The sequence below is a fragment of the Amphiura filiformis genome, chromosome 4, assembly GCF_039555335.1.
Source record: "Amphiura filiformis chromosome 4, Afil_fr2py, whole genome shotgun sequence".
NCBI classification, from domain to species: domain Eukaryota; kingdom Metazoa; phylum Echinodermata; class Ophiuroidea; order Amphilepidida; family Amphiuridae; genus Amphiura; species Amphiura filiformis.
Window position 1 is genome coordinate 33916103 of NC_092631.1, and position 12257 is coordinate 33928359.

At 39.9% G+C, this 12257-nt stretch overlaps 4 protein-coding genes across 4 annotated transcripts; 2 read left to right on the top strand and 2 right to left on the bottom strand.

Moving 5' to 3' along the window:
• The first annotated feature begins 380 nt into the window (after positions 1-380).
• LOC140149791 (histone H4) lies at positions 381-692 on the top strand. The gene has a single exon (XM_072171837.1). It carries the CDS (start codon positions 381-383, stop codon positions 690-692), a length of 312 nt encoding a protein of 103 aa, XP_072027938.1.
• A 973-nt stretch (positions 693-1665) lies between these two features.
• Positions 1666-2031, bottom strand: LOC140149792 (late histone H2B.2.1-like). The gene has a single exon (XM_072171838.1). It carries the CDS (start codon positions 2029-2031, stop codon positions 1666-1668), a length of 366 nt encoding a protein of 121 aa, XP_072027939.1.
• A 2407-nt stretch (positions 2032-4438) lies between these two features.
• On the bottom strand, positions 4439-4849 carry LOC140149793 (histone H3, embryonic). The gene has a single exon (XM_072171839.1). The coding sequence runs from the start codon at positions 4847-4849 to the stop codon at positions 4439-4441; it is 411 nt and encodes a 136-aa protein (XP_072027940.1).
• A 965-nt stretch (positions 4850-5814) lies between these two features.
• LOC140149794 (late histone H2A.2.2-like) lies at positions 5815-12257 on the top strand. Its single transcript, XM_072171840.1, has 2 exons — positions 5815-5899; positions 11971-12257. The coding sequence occupies exons 1-2, from the start codon at positions 5815-5817 to the stop codon at positions 12255-12257; spliced, it is 372 nt and encodes a 123-aa protein (XP_072027941.1).

The following is a 12257-nucleotide window of genomic DNA, read 5'->3' on the forward strand; positions in this document are numbered from 1 at the left end:
TGGAAATAGTTAAGCTTATGAGACTCGGGTTTACACATTCGGGTAGTGAGTTTCTGGTCGTGGTCGCGCGATAATCTGGTTGTGCGAGGACTCTGATCAGATGAGTAGCACATAACATGTCATTTGGGTTTGAAGGTAGCTGCATAATTATACAAATCGCATGCGCTAATAAAACATGATCGAAATTTGATCAATAAGTCCTTAAGAAGTCGATATTTGTTTTAGCTTAATATTCATTATTAACGTGGTAGTAGTGTTAATGCGAAATGCGTATCGCCCTCTACGATAGGCACATTTTCCCTACAACGTCCGCAATGAACCCATAAAAGGGGTGTATTTTGAACCACATTCATCATTTTTTGAACTGACAAGAAAGCATAATGTCTGGACGTGGTAAAGGAGGAAAAGGACTCGGAAAGGGAGGCGCCAAGCGTCACCGTAAGGTGTTGCGTGATAACATCCAGGGTATCACCAAGCCTGCTATCCGCCGTTTGGCTCGCCGTGGTGGTGTCAAACGCATCTCTGGTCTTATCTACGAAGAGACCCGCGGTGTCTTGAAGGTGTTCCTCGAGAACGTCATCCGTGATGCCGTTACATACTGCGAGCACGCCAAGAGAAAGACCGTCACAGCAATGGACGTTGTCTACGCTCTGAAACGCCAGGGACGTACTCTGTACGGATTCGGCGGTTAGATTGTTACGTCTTAAATAACACAAAAACGGCTCTTTTAAGAGCCACCAGAACTTCTAAAAAGAGACCAATTGGCTATTTATGTCAAAGCTATGTTATCCATGAAAAACTGCAGGTAATATTAAAATTTTACAGATACATTATTCGCATGTTCGCATGTATGTATTAATTATTATAATATAAATGCTCGGTATCGATATTAACTAATACAATATATTCATGCACGGTTGAATCTGCTTTGTTTTGTTTTAGCAGTTTTGATAATTATAATCGATATTCTGTTAATCCCACCAAAAGTTTCGCGTCTTTTTGTGGAAACGAAATAAAAACAGATGCATGTCATTTTCTGGTAGATGTTTGTTTCATTATAATAGTGTAAATAACTTGACTACGGTTCTGTGAATTTGAATTCATTCATATATTTTCGGTAAGATGCACAAAGCTAATGAAAAATGACAATCTTTATATAAAAGTTCCCAGTTCATTTAAAAATATGCTCAAACCTATCAAGAAAGATTTTTAATGGTATCTTATTCAATTTTGCTAGATCAATTATTAATATTGTAATTCATAACGTTCCCGCGATTCGATTCCTTGTTGTCATATTTATACGAATACCAATGTTATTGATTTAACTACATGAATTGATTACGGATATCAAATTATGGCAACACAAACCAAATGTTTTGGCGGGACCTTTTCTTTTGACAGAATATATTCATCATGGTTATCATAATAAGGGTTATGTAGTTCTAAATGTTTCAATTTTTTATGATTACAAAAAACGACCGACTGCATAAATTACCCCTATTATATAAAATAAGTTTACTCTCCAAGCATTTACCATGTTTACTTTTATATCAAAATATGATTATAAAAAGTGAACTGAGTTATCACCGAAACATGCCAATATCTCTTTTTGGAAGATATGGTGGCTCTTAAAAGAGCCTTTGGGTTTGATAGTCGGTACACTATTTACTTGGAGGTAGTGTACTTGGTGACAGCCTTGGTGCCTTCGCTCACGGCGTGCTTGGCCAGCTCACCAGGCAAGAGAAGACGGACAGCAGTCTGGATCTCGCGGCTGCTGATGGTTGCCTTCTTGTTGTAGTTAGCCAAACGGGAAGACTCGCCAGCGATGCGCTCGAAGATATCGTTAACAAAGCTGTTCATGATGCTCATGGCCTTGCTGGAGATACCAGTGTCTGGGTGCACCTGCTTGAGCACCTTGTAGATGTAGATGCCGTAGCTTTCCTTACGGCGTCTACGCCTGGTGCCGGTTGCTGGACGGCCCTTGGCCTTACCGGCCTTCTTTGCTCCCTTTCCGCTAGTCTTGGCAGGCATGTTGTCGATTAAGTTCTTCAACACAGAATGACCCGTCCCAAGATAAGTAACGTATTTATATTATTCTGTATGCAAATTAGGGATCCTACAGTTACAAGTACATGTAACATACTATTGATTCCAGGAATACAAAAATTGATTTGCATATTGACAAATCAGCTTGGTGAAAGTAATATAATTGATAATGTAAAGTAAGCTTTGATAACTGGTCTTCCATAACGTGTTTATATATTTTTTTTATATCAAACTATTTTTGATGTCTTTTTTTGTACTGAGTTATGGAAATGAGATATGAATGAGAGTATGAAAGAGTATGAGTCTCTAAATCATATAGATTTCTAACGGTCATTTTGCACAGGAAAATAAAATAAAATTATAGCGCCAAAAGTTATTGACGCATGTACAGAGGGATTTATGCAGACATTTAAGGGAAGATACATCTCTTTAAGGGATCTAAAATGAGCGTTTATTGGGTTTCGACAGTATTTTTTGTGGGACATGAGAGCACCTCAGACCTATCGAATTGCATTCTGAATACGAAGCATGTCTTTCTGATACCAAATAATTTTCATTTTTTGAAAATCACAATATAATACAAATGTTACGACAAATTATAAAAATTTGATATTTTTCAAATTTTTGATATATAACAGTCCTCGAAGTAAATTATATAAATCTAATGATATACTCTTAAAGTGTATGTAGCAGGGAGAAAAAGCCGACGGTCAATTGAAAATTTTGACCTTTCATATTGAAGATATGGATTTTTTTTCCCAAAAGACCTAATTTTTTTTTGGTGTTTTGGGGAAAAAATCCATATCTTCAATACGAAAGGTCAAAATTTTCAATTGATCGTCGGCTTTTCATCCCACCTACATACACTTTAAGTATAAATCATCAGATTTATAAAGTTTACTTCAAGTACTGGTAAATATCAAAATATCAATTTTTAATGATTTGCCATAAAATGTGTATTAAATTGCAAATTTCAAAAAATCAAAATTATTTGATATCAGAATGACATTCTTCGTATTCAGAATGCAATTCGATATGTCTGATGTGCTCTAATGTCCCAAAATAAATACTGTCCAAACGTTCATACCCAGCCCTTAAAACAAAAGTCATAGTAATAGATATCAACGTTTTTGCAATACAAAAAGGAATGCATTTCGTGCAAGATAATGCCATTAATGTAATTCTTGTACACGGAAGGACGCAAGTTTAATATGCGTATACTAGTCTAAGCATTTCTGAAGCATGCTACACCATTTGTAGTGCAATAAACTCTTAAAATGAAAATGTATATGATTTGACTGACGCACCTTGGGAAAACTTCCAAAACAAACAAACTACACAAGAAACCCACATAATACCCACACACAATCCAGCCCACCCCATGTACACACACCCCCACAACTCCCATCCCATCTCCATCTCAATACACACAATGATTTTATTCACTATAAATCATATTTTATTCCATAAATACACAATTTGATTTGCATAAGACCTGTAAAGACAAAAGTCAGTTTGGCGAAATTAAAATTATTTTACCATTAAATATTATTCCTGTGGAAAAAGCAACAAAAATATTTTTGGTAAACATTCTTCATGTTCTTGCAAAATATTTGTCATCAGTCAGAAAACATTATGTTAGAATGTTTTGCAGCAAGGTTTCAAAATTATTTGTGAATGTCATTAAAACATTTTACACCCGTTATATTTAAACGGTTTCTGTAAAACATTTGGTAGTTGCTGGAATATTGATCACAAATACGAACATCGATTTTGAAGGCGAAATTTTGCGCCAAAATTATATAACAAGCAGGAAGCAATGCGCTATTCCAATTGAGATCCGCACACCCCCATGGAAGTCATGACCTTAATCTGCCACACAGGGAGGGCGAATTTTAAATGGAGTTACCTGATTGAATGACTCTATTTGAAATCTACATCCCCTGAGTGGGAGATTAAGGAACATGGAATAGCTTAATGTTTATATCCTCTCAATTTTTAATGATACCATTTGAAATTATGATGTTATGATATACCATTTTAATGAGAAAATTAACAGTTCTTTTACTTTTAATTTGTTCAAGGCTATTTTCTTTTACACGTGTTCTTTTTTTATATCACAATTGTAGGGCAGCTTCTTTGACAATTTTCTCCTAAAACAAAATGTTTCTAAAAGCATAATGAATAGTTATAACCACAATATTAAACGTTTAACGCTTTCGAAACTTTGTTTACCCTGATTAGAATGATACAAATTTAAACCCTTATTATTTGGTTGCTTATTGCTTTAAAAGATACATTTTGTTAAATAAAAGCACATTGTCATATTCTCTTTTTGGAGTATTTGGTGGCTCTGAAAAGAGCCGGTTGTTTGTTGTCAGATAGACAAGATTTAAGCGCGCTCGCCACGGATGCGACGTGCAAGTTGGATGTCCTTTGGCATGATGGTCACACGCTTGGCGTGGATGGCGCACAAGTTGGTGTCCTCGAAAAGACCGACCAAGTAAGCTTCGCTAGCCTCCTGGAGAGCCATGACGGCAGAGCTCTGGAAGCGGAGCTCAGTCTTGAAGTCCTGGGCGATTTCACGGACCAGACGTTGGAAGGGGAGCTTGCGGATGAGGAGCTCGGTGCTCTTCTGGTAGCGACGGATCTCACGAAGAGCCACGGTACCGGGCCTGTAACGATGAGGCTTCTTGACGCCACCGGTAGCTGGGGCGGATTTGCGAGCTGCCTTGGTGGCCAGCTGCTTGCGTGGAGCCTTGCCTCCAGTAGATTTGCGTGCGGTTTGCTTGGTACGTGCCATTTTCTCGAATCGTTTTCACGAAATGATTTCAATTCTAAATTAGTTCGCCTTTTATACACTTTGTGAATAAAGGCTCCGGAGTCAACATTTTGCGCTAAAATGAAATTAGCAATATGATTGGCCAATTAAACAAGCAACCTGATTGGACAACTAAGTAAGATGTCTGATTGGTCTACAATGTTGGCGCTTATCGTAAAGATGGATGAGTCGATTGAAAATTCGATACCAAACGTTAAATATTGGCGCTGATGGAAATATTACACTTATGTTAGAATAAATAGAAATTTGAAACGGTAGATATGTGCCTCAAAAATGAGTTTCTAGCAATACAGCAAAATTCCTGTAACTCATCTTAGGTAACATTAGGAGAAAAATTTAATATTTTTCAAAGTGGCCTATTACGAGAAAGCACATTAGGCACATGTTGACCCTTAATACTCCTACCATGGCAAGATATTGACTGCAGGACGAAGACTTTAATTCTGAAACAATCCCTAAACGATTTCTAAATTGGTTCTAAATTCAAAAGTCGAAGACATAAGAAGTCTGCATTAAAATAGTAAATTTTAATTTAGGAAATAGTCACTTAAAACATTCATTTGTCGTAAATTTTAGTACCAATCCCGTCATTTCCAAAATATGGACCAAAATATCCTAAAAATAAAAACGCTTACCAATTCCGATTGATATACTTATTCACTTAATACTGGGTGCTTTGTTAGATACCAGTCAATTACACTACATGTTTTGATCAATGCCACTTTATCAATACGTCAATATGTTACGAGTATGCACCAGTCAATACTAAATCTACGTTTTGATCAATGTCACTCGCTGATTGAACGATGTACAGAGAACTAATCCCTTGTGAAACTTCGGTAGGATCCCACTAAAACACATATAAGGACTTGTAAATTTTCTAAAGTTATTCATTTTGTACAACACTGAACAAAATACAATTCATCATGTCTGGACGTGGTAAAGGAGGAAAGTCAAAGAGCAAGGCTAAGAGCCGCTCATCCCGGGCAGGACTTCAGTTCCCCGTTGGCCGTGTGTGTGAAGGCCGTAAACGCAAACTGGACGGGAACGCAAACTCTATACAAAATTCCCACTCCAAATAGTATACTGCCCTCTTTCTTAGACAGTTCGTTTTAAGTTCAATAGAAGGCATTGTTAGGAGAATTCACTGCATGATCAGCAGGTCAATACGGCACCGTTATCTTGTGGTATATGATATTGTGTGCCCGGGATTGTGTGTTTACGATTAGTTTGCCCCCCCCCCCCACCAACAAAAAGCACAGAAAACACACTATTTTGACCCAAGATGGGGATAAATTAGCCAAATTCGCCCAAATTTAAGATAGATTTTCGATTTCGGCTGGGCAATAATTATGAGCCGGGGGGGTACAATTTCGAACGGCCCGCAAAAATCTTTGCCCCCTCCCTTGACACATGACAAATTTTTGGGATACCAATTTGCAAACCTTAAACGGTCAAGATATATGTTGTGAGCACAGCGTGCAGGAAAATTTGCATATTAAAGCGTTTCCATACTGTTTTCCTAAGCTTTTTTAGAGCGTTTTATTTAGGGGTGGTGCAATAATTATGTGTACCCCGGGGTGAATTCTCAAAATGGTCTGCCAAAATCGCTTGCCCCCCCTCTGGCCGTGCCAAAAATCTTTGCCCCACCTTTCGACGTGCCAAAAAACCTTTGCCCCCCTTTTGATGTGCCAAAAAATCTTTGCCCCCCCTTACACATGCAAGATTTTGGGGAACCCGAATTTAAAACCTTAAAAGGGGCGGGGGTTTTGTCACTGAACTCAATCAGTTAATTAACCTAATCAGTTTATTAATCTAATCAAGTAATCAATCAATATCTTCGATATCCATGAATCAATTAAATAATAACCAATTCCATAATAATTATTTAACCGGGGCAATTGACAACACACATAGCCTACAATGATGACTCGGATGATGATGATGCATGGTGATGATGATGCATGGTGATGATGATGATTTCAATGATGACTCAATGACTGACTCGAATGATGATGATGACAATGATGATTATAGGATGATTATGATTTATGTTTGTGATATTAATGATTGCTATGATGATGATGTGGATGATGATGATTCTGATGATGGGTTGGATGATTCTGATGGTGGGTTGGATGATTCTGATGGTCATGATGACTGATGATAATGATGATGCGAATGATGACTCGTGTGATAGGCCCTATAGGGATGCTGGTGCTGATAGATGATGCTGATGATCATGCTGATGATCATGTTGTTGATGCTGCTGCTGCTGATGATGATGCTGCTGATGATGCTGCTGCTGATGCTGCTGTTGATTATGCTGCTGACGTTGCTGCTGATGATGATGCTGATGACGCTGCTGCTTATGATGTTGCTGCTTCTGCTGCTGATGTTGCTGATGATGCTGCTGCTGATGATGCAGATGCTGATAATGATGCTGCTGATGATGTTGATGATGTTGATGATGCGATTGATGATGATGCTGCTGACGATGCTGATGCTGCTGCTGATGATGCTGCTGATGATGATACTGATACTGCTTATGATGCTGCTGCTGACGATGCTGTTGCTGATGATGCAGATGCTGCTGATGCTGACGATGCGGATGCTGATGCTGCTGCTGATGATGATATTGATGATGCTTCTGATGATGACTGATGATGATGATGCTGATGATGATGCTGACGATGCTGCTGTTGATGATGCTGACGATACTGCTGCTGTTGATTATGCTGCTGACGTTGCTGCTGATAATGATGATGCTAATGACGCTGCTGCTGATGATGTTAATGCTGCTGATGATGCTAATAGGGCTAATAGGCCTACTGATGATGCTGCTGCTGATGATGCTGATACTAATGATGTCGATGATGTGACTGATGATGATGCTGATGCTGCTGCTGATGCTACTGGCGATGCTGATGATGATGCTGCTGCTGACGATGCTGATGATGCTGCTGATGATGATGATCCCGATGATGCTGCTGATGATGCAGATGTTGATGGTGATGCTGCTGCTGATGATGTTGATGATGATGTTGATGATGCTGCTGATGCTGCTGCTGATGACGCTGCTGCTGATGATGTTAATGCTGCTGATGATGCTGATACTGATGATGCTGCTGATGATGATGCTGATACTGATGATGTCGATGATGTGACTGATGCTGCTGATGCTACTGGCGATGTTAATGCTGCTGATGATGATGCTGCTGCTGACGATGCTGATGATGATGATGCTGCTGCTGCTGATGATCCCGATGCTGCTGCTGATGATGTTGATGGTGATGCTGCTGCTGCTGATGTTGATGTTGATGATGCTGATGATGATGACTGATGATGCTGATGCTGCTGTTGATGATGATGCTGCTGATGATGCTGCTGCTGATGATGATGCTGATGATGATGCTGTTGATGATGCTGATGATGCTCCTCATGATGTTGCTGCTGATTATGCTGCTGCTGACGATGTAGATGCTGCTCATGATGCTGCTGCTGATGATGATGATTGTGCTGATGATGCTGCTGATGATGCTGATACTGACGATGCGGATGCTGATGATGATACTGATGATGTACGTTGATGATGATGTTGATGATGCTGCTGATGATGACTCATGATGATGATGACAATGATGCCTCGGATGATGACTTGCATGATGATGATGAGTGCATGATGACCGGAACATGATGATGACATGCATGATCAGCAGCAGTATCATCACCATCATCTGCATCAGAGTCATCATCATCAGCAGCAGCATCATCAGCAGCAACATCAGCAGCATCATCATCATTAGCATCATCAGCATCATCATCATAATTGGCATCATCAGCATTATTATCATCAGCAGCAGCATCATCAGCAGCAGCATCAACATCAGCAGCATCATCATCATCATCATCTGCAATTTGTATCAGAATCATCATCGGCAGCAGCATCAGAATCATCATCGGCAGCAGCATCAGCATCATCATCAGCAGCATCATCATCAGCATCATAATCAGCAGCAGCATCATCATCAGCAGCATCATCATTATCACCATCATTTGCATCAGAATCATCATCAGCAGCAGCATAATCATCATCATTAGCATCATCAGCATCATCATCGGCTTTATCATCAACAGCAGCGGCAACATTAATAGCATCATCATCGGCATTAGCATCATCATCATTAGCAGCATCAGCATCAGCAGCATAGCAGCATCATCATCAGTATCACCAACATCGTCAGCATCAGCATCATATCATCATCTGCATCAGAATCACCAGCATCAGCAGCATCATCAGCATCATCATCAGCATCATCATCATTAGCACTATCATGATCATAATCAGCATTATCATCATCGTCAGCAGCAGCAGCATTAGCAGCATCATCGTCGGCATCAGCAACATCATCAGCATCATCATTAGCATCATCAGCATCATCATCATCATAATCAGTATCATCATCAGCATTATCATCATCAGCAGCAGCAGCATCAGCACACGCAGCATTAGCAGAATCGGCATCATCAACATCATCAGCATCAGCATTGGAATCATCAGCATCATCATCATTAACATCATCAGCAGCATCATCATCATCAGCAGCAGCATCATCATTGGCATTAGCATCATCTGCATCACCATCATCTGCATCAGAATCATCAGCAGCAGCATCATCATCATAATCAGCATCATTATCATAATCAGCATCATCAGCATTATCATCAGCAACATCAGCATTAGCAGCATCATCGGCATCATCAGCATCATTATTAGCATCATCAGCATTGTCATTGGCATCATCATCATCAGCAGCAGCATAATCAGCCGCAGCAGCATCAACATCGGCATCAGCAACATCATCAGCAGCATCAGCAGCAGCATCATCGGCATCATCATTTATCATCATTAGCATCATCAGTATCATCATCAGCATCAGCTTCATCCGCATCATCAACATCGTCATCAGCAACATCATTATCATCATCGGCATCATCATCATTAGCATCATCAGTATCATCATCAGCATCAGCTTCATCAGCATAATCAACATCGTCATCAGCAACATCATCACCATCATCTGCATCAGCATCATGGTCAGCAGCATCAGCATCATCATTAGCATCATCATCATCATAATCAGTATCATCATCAGCATTATCATCAGCAGCAGCAGCAGCATCAGCACAAGCAGCACTAGCAGAATCGGCATCAGCAACATCATCAGCATCAGCATTGGAATCATCAGCATCATCATCATTAACATCATCATCAGCAGCAGTATCAGCAGCAGCAGCATCATCATTGGCATTAGCATCATCAGCATCACCATCATCTGCATCAGAATCATCAGCAGCAGCATCATTAGCATCATCATCATAATCATCAGCATCATCAGCATCATCAGCAACATCAACATTAGCAGCATCATCGGCATCATCAGCATCATTATTAGCATCGACCAGCATTGTCATTAGCATCATCATCAGCAGCAGCAGCATAATCAGCCGCAGCAGCAACAACATCGGCATCATCATCATTAGCATCATCAGTATCATCATCAGCATCAGCTTCATCAGCATCATCAACATCGTCATCAGCAACATCATTACCATCATCGGCATCATCATCATTAGCATCATCAGTATCATCATCAGCATCAGCTTCATCACCATCATCAACATCGTCATCAGCAACATCATCACCATCATCTGCATCAGCATCATCGTCAGCAGCATCAGCATCATCATTAGCATCATCAGCATCATCATTATCATCATCAGCAGCAGCATCATCAGCATCATCAACATCGTCATCAGCAACATCATTACCATCATCGGCATCATCATCATTAGCATCATCAGTATCATCATCAGCATCAGCTTCATCAGCATCATCAACATCGTCATCAGCAACATCATCACCATCATCTGCATCAGCATCATCGTCAGCAGCATCAGCATCATCATTAGCATCATCAGCATCATCATTATCATCATCAGCAGCAGCATCATCAGCAGCAGCATCATCATCAGCATCATCAACAGCAGCATGCATCATCAATATATCATCATTAGCATCATTATCATCATCATCATCATCATCATCATCATCCGCATCATCATTATCATCAGAGTCATATCATGCCCATCAGGATCATCCAAACCATCATCGGAATCTTCATCATCCACGTACATCATCATCATCATCATCATAGCAATGATTTATAATATCACAAACATAAATCATAATCACCTCATGATATATTCAAGTCATCATCATTGTCATCACCATCATTCGAGTCATCATTGTCATCGCCATCATTCGGGCCCCCCTTTTTGCATCAGCCCCCCCCCCAACAAGTGTTTGTGAACGGTCCATAATAATAATAATAGGCTAATAATAATAATAATAATAAATAATAATAATAAATAATAAATAATAAATAATAAATAATAAATAATAATAATAATAATGAATGATAAGAGCAGTAGTAATAATAAATAATAAATTGAATATTATCTTTGGATTGACATTCAAACATAGTTGTAGGCCTATTTGTCAAAACAGACGAAACACTACGTCCTCAGAGTTGGTAAAGACGTCATCTGCTTAATTATTCATAGGTACCTTGAACGGCTGGAATACATGGATTACCTTCTCGGCTGGCCAAAAAATGCTTGCCCCTTTCGGCTCGCCAAAAATGTCTTGCCCCGCCACGCCAATTTTACCCTCCCCAGGGCTCATAATTATTGCACAGCCCCTAAGAAATAATACCCCCCTCCCATATATACATATATAGGCCTACACACCCTGTACACACCCACCAATATCCCCACTCCACTGCATAATTATTATATAAACCCGGATCTCGTATTGCAATACATAGTGATTTGGTGTACTGCGCCCTTAATAAGACCTTGAATAATATCCATCATGTCCATTTAATATATTAAATCAGTGCAATGTTGATACTTATGATTGCATCTTATATTCTCCTTACCCGATAAAGTTTGCGTGTCCGTCGCCAGAGACCGAACTCGCAAACTGGTTTGCGAGTTCGTGCTGTTTGCGAAGGCAGCCGTAACACGTGTGCACCGCTTCTTGAGAAAGGGCAACTATGCCAACCGTGTTGGTGCTGGTGCTCCAGTCTACTTGGCAGCTGTCATGGAATACCTGACCGCTGAGATCCTTGAGTTGGCTGGCAATGCTGCCCGTGACAACAAGAAGACCAGAATCAACCCACGTCACTTGCAATTGGCTGTCCGTAACGACGAAGAGTTGAACAAGCTTCTCGGAGGCGTCACCATCGCTCAAGGCGGTGTTCTGCCAAACATCCAGGCTGTTCTTCTGCCAAAGAAGAAGTAA

Bases quoted from the DNA above. Each gene is read 5' to 3' on its own strand.
- LOC140149793 (XM_072171839.1), bottom strand. From the start codon at position 4,849: ATGGCACGTACCAAGCAAACCGCACGCAAATCTACTGGAGGCAAGGCT.
- LOC140149792 (XM_072171838.1), bottom strand. From the start codon at position 2,031: ATGCCTGCCAAGACTAGCGGAAAGGGAGCAAAGAAGGCCGGTAAGGCC.
- LOC140149794 (XM_072171840.1), top strand. From the start codon at position 5,815: ATGTCTGGACGTGGTAAAGGAGGAAAGTCAAAGAGCAAGGCTAAGAGC. The intron at 5,900-11,970 runs GTGTGTGTGAAG...TTGCGAAGGCAG, and splicing joins ACTTCAGTTCCCCGTTGGCC to CCGTAACACGTGTGCACCGC.
- LOC140149791 (XM_072171837.1), top strand. From the start codon at position 381: ATGTCTGGACGTGGTAAAGGAGGAAAAGGACTCGGAAAGGGAGGCGCC.